The sequence below is a fragment of the Leptonychotes weddellii genome, chromosome 3, assembly GCF_054177405.1.
Source record: "Leptonychotes weddellii isolate Sample4059 chromosome 3, ASM5417740v2, whole genome shotgun sequence".
Taxonomy (NCBI): Eukaryota; Metazoa; Chordata; class Mammalia; order Carnivora; family Phocidae; genus Leptonychotes; species Leptonychotes weddellii.
In genome coordinates, this window is record NC_138371.1 from 109,614,268 (window position 1) to 109,637,569 (window position 23,302).

At 38.0% G+C, this 23,302-nt stretch overlaps 1 protein-coding gene, 1 long non-coding RNA gene and 1 pseudogene across 2 annotated transcripts in view; 1 reads left to right on the plus strand and 2 right to left on the minus strand.

Annotated features, from left to right (window-relative positions):
- The window catches only part of LOC145720607 (uncharacterized), a 28,943-nt gene extending 25,280 nt beyond the window's left edge, over positions 1 to 3,663 (minus strand). The window contains exon 1 of the long non-coding RNA XR_014143688.1: positions 3,566 to 3,663. This is a non-coding gene — a long non-coding RNA (uncharacterized LOC145720607). The remainder of the gene's footprint in view (positions 1 to 3,565) is intronic.
- A 68-nt stretch (positions 3,664 to 3,731) lies between these two features.
- POMP (proteasome maturation protein) lies at positions 3,732 to 21,506 on the plus strand. The gene is made up of 6 exons (XM_081814781.1): positions 3,732 to 3,879; positions 6,385 to 6,482; positions 8,830 to 8,890; positions 11,753 to 11,854; positions 15,934 to 16,027; positions 20,063 to 21,506. Exons 1-6 carry the CDS (start codon positions 3,877 to 3,879, stop codon positions 20,128 to 20,130), a joined length of 426 nt encoding a protein of 141 aa, XP_081670907.1. The 5' UTR covers positions 3,732 to 3,876; the 3' UTR covers positions 20,131 to 21,506.
- On the minus strand, positions 14,485 to 14,904 carry LOC102735023 (small ribosomal subunit protein uS8 pseudogene; annotated as a pseudogene).
- Positions 21,507 to 23,302: the final 1,796 nt, after the last annotated feature.

Consider the following 23,302-nt stretch of genomic DNA (forward strand, 5'->3'; position numbering starts at 1 on the left):
ATTGGAACCAGATAAGGATTTAGGGCCTTAGCTTATAGTGCTGAGCTTTAAGGTTGGGCACCAGGCCCAGGGAAGTGCTTCTGGAAACTTCTTCAAATAAGTTTTCTTGGATCACCCATGTCCACCTCCACCTATTTCCCAACCATATTAGCCTAGTGTTGTCTATTAGCCACAACTATCCATTCATCTGTTCTTTCCCACACTTTTCATTCAACAAACATTTACTGGTGCTTTCTGTGTGCCAGATACAGATACAGTAATGTGTAAGGCATAGCCCCTGACTGCAGAAGCTTGTTGAAAAGAAATAGATGTGGAAATAGATCAACACAACTAAGTGCTAAAGGTTATGCTAGTGTATCGGTCACATCAACTGCATAAAGGAGAGAGCCTTGACTTCTCTACCCCCTGTACTCCTCTGGTACCATTAAATGCTCAGCCCCTGAACCTGCTACTCACTGGTCTTCCTTCCACAAAGCCTGCTACTAAGCCCCTTGGAACATTCAACTAGACCTCCCTAGTTTATTGCAACTAGATTTCCCAGTATTTTTAAATTTGTCACAAGTTCTCTTCCCACATCTTAGCCCTAACTGAAACCTATCTTTCTCATAAACGATGCCACTTTCCTCAAAAGCCTGTCCAGTGATGTCTACTCCTTCTCCCACTTTCCCTAACTCACAGAGTAAGAAAAATGTCAACCCAACTTCTTGCTCCCCACTTTACTGCTTGATCATTTGTCACTCAACTACCTTTTCTTTGAAATGCATGCATTTGTGGGGCGCCTGGGTGGCTGGATCAGTTAAGCATCTGCCTTCTGTCTTGGCTCAGGTCATGATCCCAGGGTCCTGGGATCAAGCCCCCACATTGGGCTCCCTGCTCAGTGGGGAGTCTGCTTCTCCCTCTCTCTCTTCCCCTGCTCAGGCTCTCTCTCTCAATAAATAAATAAAATCTTTAAAAAAAATGAAATGCATACATTTGCTTTACACCATCCTTTCTTTACTTTTGAAGGGATGAGGACTCAACCAATCCATGGGCATTTTTTTTTTTTTTTTTCCCATGGGCATTTTTCAACTCAGCATGCTTTTACACCAACCCGAGCTGTTGCCTGGCTATCTTCATTCACCTGCTCTCACCCATGTTTCAACAGCAGCCTGCATTCTAGATGGGTTTCTGCTGCTATGTTCAACAACATGCATTCAACAAATATTTTTGCCAGAAAAGCTTAAGAGTAAAGTCAAGGAAGACAACAAAAAGTAAAGTAAAATAGAGTACTTGTGCTACAACGCACATGAGCCTGTTTCTTATGTAAAATGTGGATAATAGTAGTACCTACCTCATAGAGTAATTGAAGATTAACTGAAACAAAAAGAACTAAGAACAGGGCCCGACATATAGCAGATGTCTATCCTCCAAACCATATTACATAAAGCCTAAGCGAACATATTAAACCATTCTAATATCCAATCTAACTTAATTCTTTAAACTACTTTAGCACACTCAACACTGACTTGTATTAGTTAATGCTGTAACAAACCTTTTTAGAAGGATATAAATATGGGTGTGTGTATATGGCTCAAAATAAGGCAATTTTTCTCCTTGCTCTTCTACTGAAATTACCTTCACAATCAGTCACCAAAGATCTATTTTTGAGACTTCATGGTCTTTTAAAAGCTATCTTAAAACTACTTTCTAACCTTTCTTTTGAACTACTTTTCAACCGCTCAACACTTTCTTCCCCTTTGGATTCTATGATAGCACTTTGATTGATTTTTCTTCTGATTCTCTGACCATCTCTTTTTTGTCTCCCCAGCAGGCTCTCTTTCCAATGGTTGCCTCATGAATTCTAGTATTTCTTAAGGTCCATCACTACTTTTCACTGCTTCTCAAAGTCTCTGCAATGTGCTGTGATACCTTTCTACCCTTATCTCTTCTGTGGACTACTGCAACACTCTAAATGGTATCTTGGTTCCTAGTTTCTCCCAATTCCAGTATATTCTTCATGCTGCCACCAGAATAATTTTTTTTAACGTCAAATGTTTGTGAAAAGACCTCCATTATTGCCTATTTTCTCCAAAAAAAGAAAAGGAAAAAAGGGGGGAAAAAAAAAAAGCCCCAAGCCTCAGCACACCATACGGGCCCTTTATTTTACCCCCAACCAATCCTTCCAATCTCATTTCATCTTGTTCCATCTACTCCCCCAGAACTCCAAACACGTGGAAATCCTCATTGTTCATATTACAACATGCCTTTTTGCAAATCTCTGCCTTTCCACATTTCCTCTTCCTCAAAAGCCTATTTTCCCTGTTCCCAACCACTTCCTGATCCAACTCCTTTCTCTATTAAGCATTTACCACATTTATTTACCATGTCTATTCCCCCAAGAAAATAAAAGCATCTCAAGTATAGGGAAATGGCTTTTTCTTCTCTTTAGCTCCAGAATCCTATGCTCAACAAAAACTTAATAACTAAATTGTGAGGAATCAACAACATTAAAATGATTTCTTTTTAAGAGTTGCAGTTTTAAAATTTCTCCTCAGGTGGACTGAGTGAAAGGAATAAGATGCAAATGAAACATTCAAACTCAAATCTCAAGGTAGATATGGAGAGACAGAAGATAAGGACAGCAGTGCAGAATATTCAAAATCTGGACTATCCTGGAACTTCAAGGTTGTAGGACCAGGGCTGTAGATATACAGAACATGTCTGACCTTATCGCCTCCCTCCTCAGAAATCCTTCAATGGCTGTTTAAAGTTAAAGCCTCATTCTTAATTGGCACAGAGGCCTCCATAATAAACTTGCCTCCATCTACTTAGCCTCATCTCCCACTACTCTCTTCCGTACTTTCTGAACTTCAGCCACACAGACCTCCTTTCCCATTTTTTTACCTAAGCAAATGCCAGTAATGTTCTTTCATATATTCTCCTACCTCAAACGAGTTCATTCTATCCCTTCACTATCAGCCCAAGGATTCCTTAAGTTACCTCCATTATACAGTGACAAGAGTATGAGTCCATTTTATCACATTATATTTGGAAGACAACACAGTATAACGTTATGACAATGGATTATGGGTTCTTCGGCATATTTAACTTTTGTCTTGCTTTCCTTGACCGTAAAATTGAGACAACAGTAGTACCTACTACATAAGATGATTGAAGGGATTAACGGAGATAGTTCATGTAAAGCACTTACAATTGTGTTGCTATAAATAGAAGGCCAATCTATGTAATTATCAACCGTACTTCATTCGATATCACCCTTCCCCGCACCCCCGACGGTTCCGCTGCTCCTCTAGCCCAGGAACCGCATCAGCCTGATTCATTTCTGTATTCTTAGCCTCGGCACAGGATTCTGAACATAGCAGGCCTTCGACATATGATTTGTAAAAATAAACTGGCAAAGCCTCGTGTTCTACTTTTGCCTTACTAGCTGAAAGACTGCAAATTATTCATCCCACCTATGCTTAGTTTACCCTCACGAAAAATGTAGTATCTACTTCAGCGAGCTTTTGTATTAAATAAGGGGATGCATCTACCAAAGCACACTGCACATCTTCAAATACTGTACCAACGGTAGATGTTTATTATTAATCAAGCGGAGGTCCGCGTCTTCCCTCCTCTCCGGCACGTCTCGTCCCGAACCCGCCCTCCTCGCAGCCCACACCCTTACTGCGCCCTTGGCCCCGGGTCCCTCGGGACTTCAAGCGTGGGAGCCCCGGCCCCGCGCGGCTCCCTCCCGGCGCCCCGCGCCCTCCTTCCTTCCTCGCCCGGACGGACGCACTTCCGGCGGATGTGGGGGGGCAACCCCGGAAACGGAAGTGAGCGGCGGGGCCGGCTGACGGTAACGGGGCTGAGAGGCTGTTCACAGAGCAAGTGAAGATGGTGAGTGAGACCCTGAGCGACCCGAGTTCCCGGCGGGCTCGGGACCCTGGCCCGGCAGGAATGGTCCGCCTCCCCCTAGCTCGTCCCGGGGTGGCGGCGGCGGCGGGAGGATGAGGCCGGCCTCGGGCGCCATGATCTGTCGAGTCACGGGGTTGGGGGTTTCGTGGCTGTCGTCCGGGATGGGCTCCAGCGCGGGTCCCGCGAGCAGCGCTTCGGCTTTATTCCCTTCACTTGTTTCTCTCGATTTGCGCCCACTCAACCCCAAGTCCCCGAGCACGCCCCGGCCCCTTCCCCGTAGTTGGCGCCGAGCTGGCAAGGACAAATCCGAAAGTGTAGCGTTGTTCCGTGGTGTGTGGTGCGGTTCAGCCAACTACCCTTCCCATGAGGGTCGAACCCTGGGGGCCCAGAGCCCTCGAATTCCTCACTCACCCCTGACCTCGGAACTGCTTTGCTAACAAACCCAGCTATAAAGTCTCCTTTTTATCTCTCACCTTTACAGACATTTTGGGGAACTTGGAGTATTCCAGAAGTTGGGGGAAAATCAGACAGTTGTAATTCCTCGTTTGTCAGGATTGTTAGTGCACCCCCTTTCTCTCTCTTTAACTTAAAAGTTGTGATGCTTGGGAAAGACTTCTGAATGGCCATGGCCACTGACTCTGATACTAGGCCATCTAAATCTAGAAAGTTTCTGTTGGTAATATTGCTGATTATTGTGAAGAAGTTTTATAAACACTTTGAGGTCTAGTGGTACTTAACTTTTCATAGACTTATTTTCCTCTGCTGCTTTAATAGAAACATCAGGTACCAATCCTGATATTTTAACCAAGGAAATTGGGGGAAATCATAACAGTAAAACCCAGAAATCCGAATTCTCCTTTTCTTTGTGCATAGAAGAAACTTTTCTTCTGTTATTTTATAATAAAGCAGTCTGGGAGGAGGAGAATGTTTATGTGGGAAAGTACCAGGAGATGCATTTGGAAATGTACAATCATATAATTCTAGATCTGGAAAGAGTTCAGGCACCTGGAAGGATGAGTAAATGGGGGCAGAGAGATTGTATGCTTTGATTATAGTCACATAGTAGGTTAGAGACAGTCCACACTAGATTCCAGATTCTTTTCCTGATCAACTTTGACTTCTGTGTAGGGGAAACTCTTTTGTAGGTTCTTGAGTTGGACTTTATTTTTCAGAGAAGACATTGGCGAATCAGTGAAAGGTTTTATAACAGCTTGGTGGGGGAAATTATATGTTTTAGGAAAACCTTGATATGCAGAATTGGAAAATGGAAAAGTCTAGGGACGGCAAGACCCAGTCAAGTGCTGTTAAAGTTATCCAGGTGTGAGACCCTGAAGTAGAGTGGTGGATTGAAGAAACTCTGAACAGGATAAAGTACCTGACCAAATAAAATACACAGATAAATTAAGAAATCAATTTAAAATGCTGGTTTCTCAGAATAGTTTCTCCTAGAATAGTGTAAGGTGGATACCAAAATACCTGTAGCTGTTTTACATTTTTCTGCAGAATTAAAGCAATATTGTACTTGAGGAACAAGTGATTAAAAGTCAGCTTTTGTGTTTTACCTGTTGTAATGTTTATTGCATTTTATTTGCTTAATCTATCTTCATTAGACTAAACCCTGGAAGGTAGACATGTATCTTCAGCATCTACCAGAGTACCTGCCACATAGTAGATGTTTAATAAATATTTGATGATTAAATGTTTTATGGTATAGATGTGTAGGGTATAATACACCAGTACCAGATATACTGTGAGTCTTTGTTTTTGTTTGGTTTTGTTTATACTGTGCTGATTAGATTTATTTTTCATAGGGAGAACCCTGTTATAGAAACCAAATACTTTCTGAATGTCTCTTTTTTCCCTTAGCTTCTGTGACCACATTCTTCTAGCTATTCTGTTTGTTCTTAATCCCACTTCCTTGTTCTTCATTAAGGAATAGTATTCCCTGGGATTCTGTCTTCAGCTTTTTTCATTCTGTGCTAATCATTCCATCCTAAGTGAGGGATCTTTCCAATGAAAGTAAATCTGATCAAGGCCATAACCCTCAGAGGCTCTCTATCAATCTCAGAATAAAACCTGAATTTCTTTGCATGTTTAAGCCTTTTTGTTTTTTTCATTTTGCCAGCCTTGCTTTATTTTTGCCTCACTAGACGTGTAGTTAGCTGGTCAGGTCAAACTACTTATAGCTTGTTCATTTATACTTTTATACCTTCTTTACCCATGTTCTTTTTTCCTGGAATGCCTTTCAATATGACAATATTCAGAGATCAACTCAGGAATCCTTCCTACGCCCAAATTTGATATTATTTAGTGTACCATGTATAATCACTCTACCATAATGCCAAGGCTCATCATCTAGACTGTGAGCTCTTTGAGGGCAGAGACTTTACTTTTTTTTGTCTAGTGCTTAAACTGTTTTTTACGTAGATGTTCAATGTGAGTTTTAAAACATTTTTGTATTTAATAGTGTTATTATTTGTGTTGTAGAATGCCAGAGGACTTGGATCTCAGTTAAAGGACAGTATTCCAGTTACTGAACTTTCAGCAAGTGGACCTTTTGAAAGTCATGATCTTCTTCGAAAAGGGTATACGGGGGAATTGTGACTTTGACTTTGTTATAATAAGATGTTTCTGTGATTTTTTTCACAGTATTCTTTAAATATTTTGATAGACCATAAATATATATTTAATTTGGGACATAGCAAGTAATATACCTTAGCCTGGGGGAGGATGGGAGTGGATGTTTTCTATAATGGAAGAAGTGTCTTAACAGTAGTGGGTTCCCAGGACAGGGCATCCTTCAAGGAGCTGTTACCCAGTAGCATGATTTGGTAGGATGCTTCTTTTTGATACTGCTAACATGGAAAGCCATTTGTCTCCTTATCTTATTAACTACTGGAATAATTCTCTGGGAGACACTAGAGCACAGCAGTTAAGAGCCTACTCAGGAGTAGGCTGCCTGGGTTTTGATTCTGGCTCTGCTGTTTACTAGATGTATGACTTCAGGAAGGTAACTTAATTGCTCTATGTCTCATGTCTATATCTGTGAAATAGGGCTGTAAATAGTATAAATCTTATTTTGAGAAATAAATGAGTTAATACATGAAAAATACTTAGAATAGTACCTGACATTAATAAGCTCTCAGTAAGTGTTAGCTGCTGTTACTTTATTTTTCTAGCTTCAGCACACAGTTGTACCCCTTCCCTTGATTTCTTCCATGTTTCTATATGTTTAGGTCTCAATTTCTGGTACTTTTTGGCAGGTTGCTTTTCTGCTTAATCAAATAAGGGTAGTGTGCCTACCTCTGTAAACATCTGTTTTGAATTTTTGAATTTTATATGTAACTTTAAGGTAGTTTGGTGTTACTATAATAAAATGTCATTCTAATACTGATGTCTGGGGACAGACATAATGCTTCATTATTGTCTTTCCATTTTCTAGTGAAAGGTGCAGTTTATAGTCTTTGGATTTGGAGATATAATTTGATTTATGGTATAGTATAATCAAATTCATGAAACTAGTCAGTAACCAGGTTCTGATGATTTCTTATTTATTTATTTTTTTCCACATAAAATGCTCCTTTTTCTTCATGGTTAGACTTTAAGATAGCCATGAACAGAACCATTTTCAAATTCTGCTTCTAAGATAATGTTCTGTACAAAGACAATATTCAATAAACAATTGTTGCAGGTTCCTTTCAGCTCTCAAATGCCATTTTGGCAATAAGGATAGTCATCTTTAATATATCTAGAGTGTTAAAGACCAGTGGTCTGGTTCTAGCAATATATGACCTTATATAGTAGGTATTCAATAAATGTCAAACACATTTTTCAGCATGTATTTATTAAAGATACATTAAATATTGAATATGTATAGACCTAAACAGAAGAGGTGTAGATTTTTTTTTAAGATTTATTTATTTATTTGAGGGGGTGGGGCATGCGAGTGCGGGGAGGGACAGAGGAAGAGGGAGAGAGCGAATCCTGAAATAGACTCTTCACTGAGTGTGGAGCCTGATGTGGGGCTCAATCCCAGCACCCTGAGATCATGACCTGAGCTGAAACCAAGAGTTGGACACTCAACTGACTGAGCCATCCAGGTGCCCCTAGATTTTTAATATAATACAGGAAGCATGTTATCAAATAATAGTAGTTTCATTTTTTTTTTTTTAAGATTTTATTTATTTATTTGACAGAGAGAGACACAGTGACAGAGGGAACACAAGCAGGGGGAGTGGGAGAGGGAGAAGCAGGCTTCCCACGGAGCAGGGAGCCCGATGCAGGGCTCGATCCCAGGACCCTGGGATCATGACCTGAGCTGAAGGCAGACGCTTAACGACTGAGCCACCCAGGCGCCCCAAATAATAGTAGTTTTAAACATTTTATTAAATTTCTTCTAGGTACAGAGCTTCATTTAACACTGTTTTTTGAAGGGCTCACCCTAGTGAATTAACCACTAGTATCTATAATCAGTACATTTTTTAAAAAAAGATTTTATTTATTTATTTGTAAGAGAGAGAGCGCACAAGCAGGGGGAACGGCAGGCAGAGGGAGAATCAGGCTCCCCGCTGAGCAAGGAGCCCGATGCAGGACTCCATCTTAGGACCCTGGGATCATGACCTGAGCCAAAGGCAGATGCTTAACCAACTGAGCCACCCAGGTGTCCCTATAATCGATACATTTTAAAACCATTAGCATATATAGTAAATTTGACCTTTTTTTTAATGTTATATAATTCATTATGTTATAATTCATAGTAATATGAATTTTAATACATATGTCAGTTTCTACAACCACTGCCACGATCAGGCTACAGAAGTGTCGTCCTAAAACCTCACTTGTGCCGTTCCATTGTAGTTACACCTATTGATACAATTTTGAGCTTTAGGTATTGAGTGATTTATAATCTCTCTCTTAAATATTTTTCTTTAGCCTTCCTTGTGTGAAAAATGAACTTTTGCCCAGTCATCCTCTTGAATTATCAGAAAAAAATGTAAGTATGTTATCTATGTTTTTATTTTTATCCTCTAGTAGAAGATTACTTTTAGTAATACTTACGTGGTTTCATTTATTAAGACAATTTTAATGTTGAGCATTTGACCATGAAGAATATGAGGACTTATTTTCAGTATCCTTGTAGAGTAGGATTATCATTAAACTACTTCACTAAAGCTCTTTTTCTACACATTGTTCTTTTGCCTTTTTTATGGACCAATTTAACTAGGCTCCACGCCCAACATGGGGATTGAACTCACGACCCTGAGATTAAGAGTCGTATGCTCTACCGACTGAGCCAGCCAGACACCCCTTTATGGACATTTCTAAAGGCCAATCCCCCTTTCCTTTCCTCTCATAATATTTCCTTATTTGATGACCCTGTTTTCTTTTATATTTTTCCTCTGCCATTTTTGCTGTTGACCTCCAAGTCCACATCTCTAGCCTTGACCTCTTTCTCAAGCCCTACATCTCCAAGTTACTGAGGGACATATCCTCTTGCTAGGCACAGTAGGTACACAGATGAATGTGACATAATCCCCATCCTTGAGGGGCTGGAAATTTAATGGGAAGACAGGCAGTGGATAGGGGCTTCATAAAATGGTATAGAGGGCCAAGATGGAGCAACCACCTGTGCATAGGGCTAGTGGGAGGCTTTGTAGAGGAGCATACATTAGAATAGTTTTAGACCAGTATTAACCAGGTTAGTAGATAGGGAAGGGTCACTCCCAAAGAGGGTAGATAGCCTGTATACATGTTCTAAAGACAACTTAAAGACTTTCTAAATACACGTTCAGAGCAAGAAGAAAGGTATCTTAACACTACTTCAGGAAGATGGTGCAGTGTTGTTATTAATAAGATGGGTCTCAAATCAAGGGAGATTACAGTCTCACTTTCCCAAGTATTAGCCTGGCCGTTAGATTTGGAATATTGATTTAGTTCTGAGCAATACATGTTAAGAGAAACTTGGACAAATCTGAGTGAGACAGGCCCAAATGGTGAAGAGTTTAAAAAATTGCATAGATCATTTGAGACTCAGTTTACATCAGCTGCTTCTGTGTAGTCTCCTTAATCACTTAACCAGCTAATGGCAGTCTCTCGAAATTCTGTGGCACTTATTAACTATTATAAGTCCTTTAGCGTGGGTTACATAATTGAACTATATAGGTTTAGATTCTTGACACCATACTTAGCAGCTATATGAACTTGGGCAAGTTCCTTAATCTCTGTTTAAGTTTTAGTTTCCTCATCTGTAAAATGGAGTTAGTAATAGCCCATGTCTTGGCATATGCTGGCTTATAGTAGCTCTCCATGATTGGGAGCTGTAGTAGTGATAGTGATGGAAGATGAGCATCATTATTCATACCAGTGGTTCTCAACTAGGGATGATTTTACCTTCTTCAGGGGACATTTGGCAATGTCTGATTCTCACAAGTAGTATTGGGAGAGAAGGGTCTTTGGTCCTGGCATCAATTGGATGGGGCCAGAGATGCTGCTAAACGTCCTACAACGTATGGGATAGTCCCCATCCACCAAAACAAATAATTACGAGCCCAAGATGTCAGTAATGCCAAGGGTTGAGAAGCCCTGATCTATATGTAATGTCTTCCCAACTAGATTATATAACCTTCTCCATGGTAGACCGTTTTGTGGTATATTGCCACAGAGCCTGATTCTAATTTTGCATGTGGTTGCTAATAATTAAGTACATGTTGATTGATAATTGCAGTTTGACATCATATTACAAGGTGGGTATAGTCATCAAAGTTTATAAAATTGAGTTTTTTACATAAAACTGTATTTACTTATAAGAATAACTCAATACTTAAAGGAAACTTTCAGTGAGAACTTCAGATTATATACCCATAGTAAAATATTGCATGTTTTCTGTAAGGACCATCTGTTAAAATTTTATACTCAAGCTAAAGTAATTAAAAACCATATCGCTGGGTATCTGACCTCAGACTTCATGTATATGGCCCCAGGTCATGTCTAAAGTGGTTACTAATCTCTCAATAGGTTTTTGATCAAAATTATCCCCCCCCCATGACCTAAAATCTTATCAAGAGAATGTAGTGTAATGAAAAATGATCACAGACGTCACATTATCTTACTATAATAATCTTAATTCAGGCCTTTGTAGCCGTCTATCTGCAAATAGTATCCATTACATTTTGGGAAACTATGATTAGAATTCATGGGTCAAGTTGATTCATTTTGCCTGAAGTACATTAAATTGCAGGAAAAGTTTTTTAGAAGTAATATTAGTGTTTAGTAAAAGTGTGATTCCAGAAAAAAAATTGCCTATTAGCACCCAATACAAACTGGACAAACTTTAGAGTTTTGGGTCCTCCTGCCACCCGGGAATCTCTTACCCCAAAAAGTGGGGTGTAAACTTTGTAGCCTAATTAACAGGGTGGTATCATGGGTTTGACTATTTCTTTTGTGAAATCTTTTGAATTATATACTTGCATACTTAGAAATTCAGTATTTTTGTCACTTGTATATAACTGTTTCTAGATCTCATTTTATTTATACCTTTGTTTTATCAGTTTTGTGGTAATTCTAATCAAAAGCACTGAAATATTTTGTAAATATGCTTTTGCAATGTAAAAAACATTCCTTAATTTATCAGTTTTGTAAATTCAAATTTTAGGTGGTAATTTTATGTTGGTGAAGTACACCTGCATGCTGAATAAAACATAGACATATATATTCGAAGAAATTAATAAAAGTACTTTGTTTTTATTTCAGTTATGGATATTAAAATTCTTTTAAGTGTTGTGTTACATATGTAACAGTGCTGTTTTGAAAACAATGTTAAGTGTAACATTTAAAATTACATTGTTTGCCATTGTAGTTCCAGCTCAACCAAGATAAAATGAATTTTTCCACACTAAGAAACATCCAGGGTCTGTTTGCTCCACTAAAATTACAAATGGAGTTCAAGGCAGTGCAGCAGGTGAGTTTATGGATATCAGTTATAATACATTCCACATGTATGTTGCTATGGATTGGAAGGACTCTTTTCCAATACTAGCCCTATAACCCTTACTTTCTCTTCTCCTCTATAGCCTATTCTATTTTGCCCGTTTCAGGGTATGACCTCGATTTCTACTTTATAGAGAAAAAAGACATTAAGTGGAAAACTTCAAATTACGAGCTCAGTGCCAAAACTTACCTGCATCTACTTTCATTTTTTTCTCTTTTTGGGGAGTTACGTTGAATTTGAAATGCCTCTAGGAATATCCATGTGGTGGTATGTTTGTATATAGGCAGTTTGTATATAGCTGAGTGCACCTGTTGGTTAGGAATAAGATCTTCAGAAATGTCCTTCCAAGTGTGTAGGAACTGTCCTTGACCTATGCTCACACTATGTCAGGGAATTCCCTTTTCATGGATCCTTTCTATAGCTGATATCTTCATCCTCTTTCAACTTGCTCAGACTCATCAGCAGTGTTTACATACATTCTAACCTTTTTTGTCTTTTAAAACAAAACGTCTGTCAGTCTCTTTATAGCACCTTCTCTCTCACTGAGTGTGCTTTTGCAGGTTGAGCGTCTTAAAGTTGCCTCCATTTGCTGTATATGCTGTGTATGCTCCTTTACCTACTATGAGTGCAACCCACTGTTTCTGGGTCCCATCACACCAGTGAAACTGCTCTTGAACAATGTGGACATCCGTATGCCCTCTTTTGTTTGATCTCCCTGTGGTATGTTACACCAGTGATTCCTTCCCTGGGCTTTTAGGACACCACACTTTCCTGATATCCCCTCGTCTCTGAAACCTTGCTCTCAGGTGTTTCTGCGTAGGTTCCTTTTGCTTTCTTCTGTACCTTGAAATACCTGTTTTGTTAGTTCCCATCTCCAGTCCTCTTTTCGTCCTGTTATTTCCTATCTATTCCTATGACTTCAGGTATCATTTATATGTTGATGACTGCCAAGTTTTAATTCTCATGAGCTGTAAACCTATAGACTTCTCCATTGGAAGTCCACAGGCACTTCAGATTTCACATGTATAAGTACAGAATAACTCATTATTCCTCACATACTCTGCATCACGTATGAATAGGTTGCTTCCTAAGGCAGAGATTGGAGCATGAGCTTTGGTTATCTCACCCTGCACCACATCCCTACCCCCGAACCATACCTCCCACCGTCTAGTCAATTAGATCTTCTCACCATTGGTTTTGATCATCTACTGTACTTCATCCAGATCACTGCGACACCTACCCCTACTGCCCTCTGATCCATTGTACATGCTGTAGCCACAGTAATTTTTATAAAATACAGATTTGACCATGTCATTCCCCTCACTTTGCCCTCAAATTAAAACTCAACACCTTAATGTGGCTGAGTCCATGAATTGGCATCTCCTTGTTCTCCACCATACTTGATAGCTCTTAAAACTACTTGCATGTCCTGACTAAGTTTTTCTCTCACCTTTTGGCTTTTGCACATGTTCTTCCTACTACTGTGTCTTTTTCAGTAAATTCTATTAATACCGTCAACTGTATTGGCCAAGTCATTGTGGAAGCTATTTCAGAACTTTTTTCTAACAATCAAGTTCTAAAAGAGTGTGTGTGGCTCTAAGTCAGAATAACCTGGATGTGAATCTTGGCTCCACCATCTACTAACCTTAAGAACTTAAATAAATTAGAGACCTTTCCGAGCCTCAGGTCATTTGTTTGTTTTTAATGTGAAGTAGAGTTAACCGTAACAACAGTGTGTGATTATTAGGGTTATTCTGAGGATTGAAAAAACGCAAGCTTGCCACAGAATCATTAGCTTCCTTTTATTTTCCTACTGCTCACATTCCAGCTGTGGCTTATATTTCAGGCTTAAAATTTTAATCCCATTTAATTCAAAAATCCTTGCCCAGAATTCTGCCCCTTATCCTTTTTTCCCCTTATCCCTGTACTATTGCAGTTCTTGCTTGTTGGGATGTATAACAACTGCCTGCTCATCCTTGCTTTTGGTACTTTCTCAAGACTATATCTGATCAAACTGTACCTACCGGGCCCCTTACTGTCTGGTTTAACTTAAAAGCTCCATTTTTGTTTCTTTCTCTATCCTCCCTACTTTCCTTTTAAAGAAAGAAAAAAAGAATATATATATATTTAGAAATAGAAATAAAATATATTATTTTAATATATAATTATTATTTTATGTATAATATTTAAAATATATATGTATATATTTTTTCTAATTTTGACAACCTAAAGAAATTTTTTCATCTTAAACTCTATAGGCCATTAGTAATTAAAAATATTTTAAATATGGATATATTTTCTTGGGGGAAATCTTTTTTTTTTTTTTTAAAGATTTATTTATTTTTCAGAGAGAGAGAGAGAGAAAGCACAAGCAGGGGGAGCAGTAGGCAGAGGGAGAAGCGGGCTCCCTGATGAGATGTGAGACTCAATCCCAGGACCCTGGAATCATGACCTGAGCCGAATGCAGATGCTTAACCAACTGAGCCACCCAGGCATCCCTGGGGAAATAATCTTAACAGCACCCTTAGATTTCAAAGTTAGGATTATTTTATTTATTTTTATTTTATTTTATTTTTTCCACTGAGGCATTTTATTTGCACGTATGTATTACATCCCTAGAAAAAGAATCCCAGGATTTTCCCTCCTGTGTGTTTCTGTCTTGCGTCTTCATGGTCCATGATGCCAGCTGAGGTTGTCAGTACAATGAAACCAAACTGGCGGGACGGGAGCAGGTTATTCTGCCATTTTTCTAGATCTTTCAGTTGTACATCAAATCTGGGGCTGATCACTCCACACTTGTTTAACCTGCCCGTGAGGTTCACGACAATTTTCCCTGCTCCGTGATCATCCGTGATTTCAAATTTGCCAATGTAACCATGCTTCATCATCACAGAAACTGGACAATGACTTTGGAGCACGGCCTAATAAGAACCTGGCGTTTGCCTCTCTTTTCAGCATTGTTAATGCTCATGAGAGCATCTGCCAGGACATTCATGCACACCATTATGGCAGCACGGAAAGATGGCAGAAAGAAGGGTTATTTTAAAATACTAGTATCTATAGTCATGGACCACCTATTACTACTCTTGGCATTCTTTTGTCAATATCCAAAATAATCTGCATTGTTTCCAATTATAATTGCTAGACAACTAACAAAGAACAGAGAAAACTGAAAATTTGTTTTGGCTATATAAAAGTTTATTGAATAGCAAGTCTATGCCAATGACTATACTATAGTACATACTTTACACCACATCATCCAGCATGTTTGAGAGGAAGGTGGTATTATCCTGTTTCACAGATGAGGAAACTGACGGTGAGACGGATCAGGTGACTTAAACACAGTCATAGTATTGTAAGTAGTAGAAGAGTTTGAGTCCAGGTCTCTGACTCCACAACCCATGCTTGCTCCACTATATACTTACATACCAGTCTGTAGTATATATATTTAATACTTGAAAAAGGTAGATACCACTAGTTGAGAATAGTATTGTGTTTTTTAAAGGCCCCACAAGTGACTTTGGTCTTCCTTTCTGGTTACCAGTACTGTTTTAAAGGGTCATAACTTACATTTTTACAATGAGCAATACAAAACAACATACAAATTGAAGTAATCAATTTACTAAGTAGAATAATGCTCTTACTGAGTTGGAATTTCTTCAGGAATTTGATCATCCCACTTTTATTAGGAAGTAGATATGACGTTAGGTGCTTGGGTTTTTGGCATTTCATCACATGTATGCTGTGGTTTTCCTGGGACAGAAACAAAGCCCCAAAATATATGCAAAGCTGATGGGATTATTAAGTGTTAATTAAAACTATAATTTTCAGTGTCTTTATATATTTTGAGTAAAGTTTTGAGGAATTTTAAGAATTTTGGTTTGGGTCTAAAATATGAACTGGTGTTTTTTTCCACTGGTTATATTGGTGTTTTATTTATAGCTTTGTGAATTTTACAGTAAAGAATGAGGAGCATGAAATTAGATTATGTATTGTTTCTTTCTCCCCTTGGTTTTCTCTAATCTTGCCCTTTCATATTTTTCCTGAAGGTACAGCGTCTTCCATTTCTTCCAAGCTCAAACCTTTCACTGGATATTTTGAGGGGTAATGATGAGACTATTGGATTTGAAGATATTCTTAATGGTGAGTGTCATTTAGCACCTTTTTTTGGAGCCCTAATAATGTACAAGGCAACGGAAGCAAATAAAACGATAGCATCCTCATCCTTACAGAGCTTATAGCTCATTGGATTGATTCACTTATGTTTATTCATTGCAGCAAGACAAAATTTAATGATAATAACTGTTCTTTAGCTGTTTTTTTTTTTTTTTTAAAGATTTTATTTATTTATTTGACAGAGAGAGAGATAGGGAGAGCAGGAACACAAGCACACAAGCAGGGGGAGTAGGAGAGGGAGGAGCAGGCTCCCCGCTGAGCAGGGAGCCTGATGTGGGGGCTCGATCCCAGAACCCTGGGATCATGACCTGAGCCGAAGGCAGATGCTTAATGACTGAGCCACCTAGGTGCCCCTCTTGAACTGGTTTTAAAGGTGAAAGTTACTTACGGAGTTCTGAGGTTATAGTCATTAGCAGTCAACTAATGATAGTCCTTTATTTCATGTCCTGCGCTTATAGTCTGATGTGTGAGTCTAACATAGTATAAGGGTAGCTTAAACAATGATTTTTGTTTCAGTATTCAAAATATTTGTGGGTTATGACTAGTTTTTAAAATGACTAGGAAAAATAAGAAACGTTTTCTTTAAAAAAATAGCTCTCACCCCCAAAAGAGTTTTTGTGCTTCTATAGGTGGTGAATAGGAAAGAAGAATCTGTCATTTTTAATAAAGTTCCTTGGATAATTTTATTATATATAAGATAAATAACTTTTAAGTAAGAACAATCCAAACAGCATCCTCTGTTTTTTCTGGTTCTGAGGAAGATAAGCAAATATAATTCTATTTAGTATTGCATCTACTCATTATGCCCCAGCAGTTCAGGAGAAACAGAAAAACCCAACAGGATTAAATTATGTTAGTTTTGCTTGGCTGCTGATGTCCGGTAAGGAAATGCTGTGGACACAACGGAAGTCTAGTGAGCCTCCCCTTTGAGAATCGTTCCTGAGGGAACTTTCTGAATGCAGGGAAATCTACAATGCCTAAGCTTTTTACATTGAACTTATACCTCATTTTACATTAGCAAGGTGATAGTTCATGTCTGTATATTTTTATCTTGAAATTAGTTATAAAAATACATTCATTTAAAAATCAATTTCTGTAATTTTGTATAAAGAAAGTGAGAGGTGCTTGTTAAGCATTTACTCAGTCAGATATTTATTATGTGTCAGGCACGGGCTAGGCTCTAAGTATACAGTGGTGACAAAACAAACTGCTTTCTACCTGGGGAAGTAAACATTAAACAGATAAATGCAAACATATAATTACAAATTGTGATAAATTCTAGGAATAAAAAGGGATAGTGGTATAGTTTGTTGTTGGATGGGAGAGACAGGCACTTCTGGGAATATGACACATAACTTGGTTCCTAAAAGATGTATGAATTAGTTAATTAAAAAGTAGAGGGAAGAATATTTTAGGCAGAAGAAGCAATATGTTCAAGGTCTGTAACCTGAGAGAACAGCTGAAGAACTCTGAAGGGTTTTAAGATGTTTTCTTATCTATAAGCTACAGGTTAGCTTGCCACGGTTTCATAGATCCTGGCAGAAGACAAGCCTCCTAGAGTCAAAGGACAGTTTATTACTCAGCAATAGCAGTAGCTGGAGTGTCAGCTTTCCTTTTGGTTCCCTGAGCCCCAGCTCCCACAGAGTAGCAAGAAGAGGGTCAGGTGATGCCACATTTACGGTGTATTTTATTACAGGTAGAGGAACCCCAGATAAGGACATCTGAATCTTTTATGATAAGCAATAAGCCTTTCTTTTTTTAAAAATTTTTTAAAGATTTATTTATTTATTTGACAGAGAGTGAGAACAGGAACACAAGCAGGGGAAGTGGGAGAGGGAGAAGCAGGCTTCCCCCTGAGCAGGGAGCCCTATGCGGGGCTCTATCCCAGGACCCTGGGGTCATGACCTGAGCTGAAGACAGATGTTTACCGACTGAGCCACCCAGGCACCCTGGAAATAAGCCTTTCTGTTCTGGGCTCCAGAAGAGTCATGATCTTTGTCTTAGGCTGTTTACTTTAGAAACAATTTTGGAAAAAGAGTCTAAAACAAAGGCAGGCAGGGTATCTAAGACTTAGAGAATTTTGAGAAACCCATGGAGAATTGTCTCCCAACACACAGAAGAGTGTGTTAAGAAGGCCCATATGGCTGGAGGGTTTTGAATTAAGTGTTGAAGTGATAGGGTTTTGCTTGCTCTTCAGGGAAGTACTTGGCCAAGAAAAATCTGCACATTTTACAAGGAAAGGAAGGGACTATGAGGAGGGCAATAGTAAAGTCTAAACTAGAGTTTTAATGCTGAAAGGGGTCTTCTGTTTACTCCAGTTCCCTGACTTTAAGTGAGGCTCAGTCCTCCCTCTCAGTCTCACAGCAAGGTAGCGGCAGAGAAGGCTCTGGAACCACAGGCTGTTGCCTTGCTGATGTGGTCTGTTGTTTTCTGGTGTACATGATTTATTTAATAAGCATGCAGTTTATTAAAGTCAAAGCTTAAAATAGAGTTTAAAAGAAAGTTGTATTCTTTAACAATTTAAAACATTACAGCTGAAACTCGGGTCCTCCATGATTACCCCCAAGCCCATTACTCTCCCTTATTCTTCAGTTACTTGCTGTTTTCATTTAGTATATTTCCTTCCAGACTTTTTTCTGTGTCTTCATATGAATATATATTGTCAGAAATATTTGGCATTGCTTAGTGGTTTTTTTTTTTTTTTTTTTTTAACACAACTGGCATACTGTGTATCTTACAGTATGTATGATACATCAATGCATTTATTGCTGGATGCTTTTTTTGCTTAATTTTTACATTTTAATTTAATTTAATTTTTGAGAGAGCGTGTGTGTGAGTGGGGTGGGGGGAGGGAGAGGATGAGAGAGAATCTTAAGCAGGCTCCATGCTTGATGCGGAGACCGACACTGGGCTCAATCTCATGACCCTGATATCATGACTTGAGCTGAAATCAAGAGTTAGACGCTCAACCGACTGAGCCTCCCAGGCGCCCCTCTTTTTTCATTTAACACAAAACAGTGCTGTAAGCAAACATCTTTGGCTATCCTTTGTACTCTTGTGGAGGCATTTTTTTTAATAAGTTTAGATTTTGAATGCCTATTATATACATAGCAGTTACTTTGCTATTATTAAGTATAGCAGTGTCAATTGTTGCTAAGGCTGCTTTGTTGTGTGATCAGTGTGGAGAGTATATAGATTGCTGAACTGATGTGACACAATAATCTCTAGTCTCTTAGGAGATCAGTGAGGAAACATCCAGACCTGTAATCATTATTTTAATGTGGATGATTATTTCTTTTTACAAACTGATTTTATAGTTCATTGGGTTTTTATCCTAATAGGAGGCAGAAACGGAAAAATGCTTTGTTTTTTGGAAGCTTACTGTTAGCATTAATTTTAAAAGCTCTTTTATATGTACTATACAGTTAAAATAAGACTTTTGTCTGATTGCTCTCTAAAAACAAGATAGTGAAGATTTTAAAGATTTTCTTGGTCCTAAATTCTGATTTATGTTTGTGTATGTGTATGTAACAGAGCACAAAACAATAGAAATAAAATGTTTTTGCGAACTAGTTTAAGGGACTGCTCAATCTTTTAATTAGAGATTGTTTCCTAGCATCATCTGGGAAGCCATTGGAAAACTTAAGTTTTGAAAAAGGAGAACTTTTTCAATCTGTTGTTGTTGGCTTTTTTTTTTTACAATCAACTGTATTGAGGTATAGTTGACATACAATAGATTGTACTCATTTTAAGTGTACAGTTCTGTGAATGTTAGCAAATGTGTACTGTTGTGTAAGTGTCCCCCCAGTCAAGATATAAAATGTTTATCACCCTAGAAAGTTTCCTAGATCCCTTTGCAGTCAGTCCCCCACCTTTGGTCCCAGGCAACCACTGGTCTGTTTTCTGTCACTTTTGCCTGTTATAGATTTTCATGTAAGTGGAATCATTGAATTTATCTTTTCTTTGAGAATCTTTAATATGTTTGTTTTTGTTTGTTTTCAGACCCGTCACAAAGTGAACTAATGGGAGAACCACACTTGATGGTGGAATATAAACTCGGTTTACTGTAATCTGTTGTGCTGTTCATGAAAATAGAGGGGCTGCATGTTGTTTATAGTCATCTTTTTACTATAATTTGATGTACACAACATTAAAAGTACTGACACATGAGAGTTTTTGCCTAAATAGTATCTGTGATCATTTGAAGTTATTTGGGTCTTTGGTTTATGGCCATGTGACAATTGAAAGCACTAAAGGGAGATGATTTTAAAACTCCCAATTATAGAAGACAATAGCCTTCTATGTCTTTAAAAAATTGTTGGTAATGAGTATTTTAAAACTATCTACAGGTTCAAATTCAGCCTATTTTCTGGGTATTCCATAAATTTAATTTTGAATAACCATTATCAGCATTTGAGTCTGCAACCTTCATAGTAGCATCTTTCAGAATAAACATCTGTAATTGATTTCAGTGGCAACACTTCAAATTAAGTACAGAGTAAGATATTTATATTTAACCTTGTTTCAGTATAGCCTGTTGATACTCATGAGAATAATATTGGATTTATTGATGCTATTTTAGAGTTGTAGCTATTCTTTGATTCTTTCAGGTTGAAAAGTATAATAAGTTCAAAGGTTTTGATTTTGGTCTTATCTTTAAAGTGAAAAATTAAATAAAGCAACCAGCATATGTTGATTAAACTGTTGTACTGCATAGATTTATATATCACAAGATGATTAGATTGAAAAGAAATTAGAATATTCATGTACACACAAATTCCATAGTTATTTAAAAATAAATCTTCACTATAGTTCTTATGAGATATTCTTTATGAACCTGGTATACAAAAATTCATGAACTTTAGATTTAATTAGTAAGTGGGTCATCTTTCACTAAGTAAAAAATATTTTTTATCAATTTTTCGGGAACATGTGAATTGGATAGTTCACTGATTTGCAGCTGAATGCCATATTGTCCCTCCCCTTTTGGGGGCCAGGGAGGGCGGCATTTAACAATATGTAGAGATGTTTTTGGTTTTCACAACTTTGAGGAAGGGCTGCTGCTCACATCTAGTAGAGGCCAGGGATGCTGCAAAACATCCTGAAACAGAAAAGACAAAGAGTTATGGTCATGTAACAAAAGTACTAAATGAAGATGATTTGAAAAATTCATAATTTACATTGAAACAGCCTTTTCTGTCAAAAAAGTTATTACTGAATAGTGTAAAAACTGCTTACATTCAGAGTTTGCTCCATGCAACCAAAAATACTTTGGTTGAAAATGTCAGTAGTGTCAAGGATGACAAACCTTGAAATAAACAATGTGATACATTTTTTAAAATTGCTCCGAAGTGTTGAGATTAAGTTTAAAACATTTTTGCCACTACAATATTTGCCAAATCATTTTATACTTGTTATAAGAAAATAAATAATGAAGGTTCGCTAATTGCTTCTAGACATATTCTTTCAACTAATTAATAAAATGGGAGATTTCTTCTGTACCATAGTTCTAAGAATAATATATATCCTTCCTGACCAGTAGGGGGGGGTACTGTGAAATTAATGAGCATGATTTAAAAGGAAAAGCTGATCCCTTTAAACAGAAGTTGGTAATTGTGATTAGCGCTTTCTGAAGGTCTTTTTGCCTCCTCTCTCCTTTTCCTCTTTTATACCTTCTTTGTATTTATACCAGTGATCCTCACTGCTGGATTCACAAAAAAATCACCTGGGAATCTTGTGAAGAAATTTTGGTATTGGGTCTGCATCTCAGAAATTCCAATAGGACTAGTTTGGGGTGGATCCCAGGAAGTGTACTTTAGAAAAGCTCTCCAGGCTTGAGAATCTTTGATTCCTATGCTTGCTTTCTTCTTGGCTTGCTTTTGTCTTTGTATCAGCAACAGTCATTAGCATCAGTTAATTTGGCCTATGTCTGTGCTGAAAAGTTTGCTGTTTCTTAATCTCTGCAGTCTTTAGTGTGTGCTTGAAGTTGGTGTTATTTGGGTTTGTTCATAAGATACAGATCTGAGTTACTTGCCTAGGTGTCAAACTCTAGGCGTTTTTTCTTTCAGATGCTGTGGCTTTATTGAGAATTAGTTTACTATTTCCCTTGTTTCTGTTTTGCTTGCAAAACAGCTTTGGGTTCAAGTGGAGCTTCCTAGGTTGGTGGCTGATTAAAATTCATTTTATTAAGATTAAAATGATAAAATTCACAATAAAGGATAGAAACATACCTAATGAGGGTGCAGTCTAATTCTGTATTAAGCCTTTCAGTAGGTATGAGAATAAAGGAATTTATGGGTTTTATTGTCTGGAAGTGTTGGGGGGTTGGCAAAAAAGTAAGCACTATTTGGCACACACTGTGGGATGGCTTTCACTAAAAACACACCTTTTGGGGCACCTGGGTGGCTCAGTCGTTAAGCGGCTGCCTTCAGCTCAGGTCATGATCCCAGAGTCCTGGGATCGAGTCCCACATCGGGCTCCCTGCTCAGCAGGAAGCCTGCTTCTCCCTCTCCCACTCCCCCTGCTTGTGTTCTTGCTCTCGCTATCTCTGTCTCTGTCAAATAAATAAATAAAATCTTTTAAAAAAACAACAACAACAACAAAAAACACACCTTTTCACTCCTACCCTCTGTGCAAAATATAGGTGAAAGGGTTACCATTTTTCATAGTTTTTTCCTTTGCAGTATTATCCCTTTTTCAGGAGTACACATAAGTATAACCCAGAGCTCCCCTGTATTTTGTTATTCCTTTGAGTGCATACATTCAAGAATGTAAAAGATGATTTGAACAAGTAGATTATTTTTGAAAAACAGACTGTGTTGTGTATAATCTTCCACTGGAATTTATAATTGGTTAAATTTTTTTTATTAAACACATAAAATCTAAGTATATATTAACTAAATTTTGACTTGCTATTTCAATAAAGCAAAGCCAAAAATGGTGTGACACTTCATGGGACTTATCATTTAGCTCGTGATTTCAAAGCTGAAGTTTAGATTCCTTCATGTACAATACATGCTTAAGAACCTATACTTTTAGTTTGTTATATTGTAGATCCTTAAGTCATATTAAAGAATAACATACCATTCATTAGTTTTTGAATCTAATTTCAGCAGGGTTTGTTTTATTTCCTGATTAAAAAAGTAAAAGGGACTTTAACATGTTTTTTCTTTTAAAGATAAATCAAGTTTTGAAAAGTTAGAGTTTGCTTCCAGATCTCGAATTTATTTCTGGAGCCAGTGG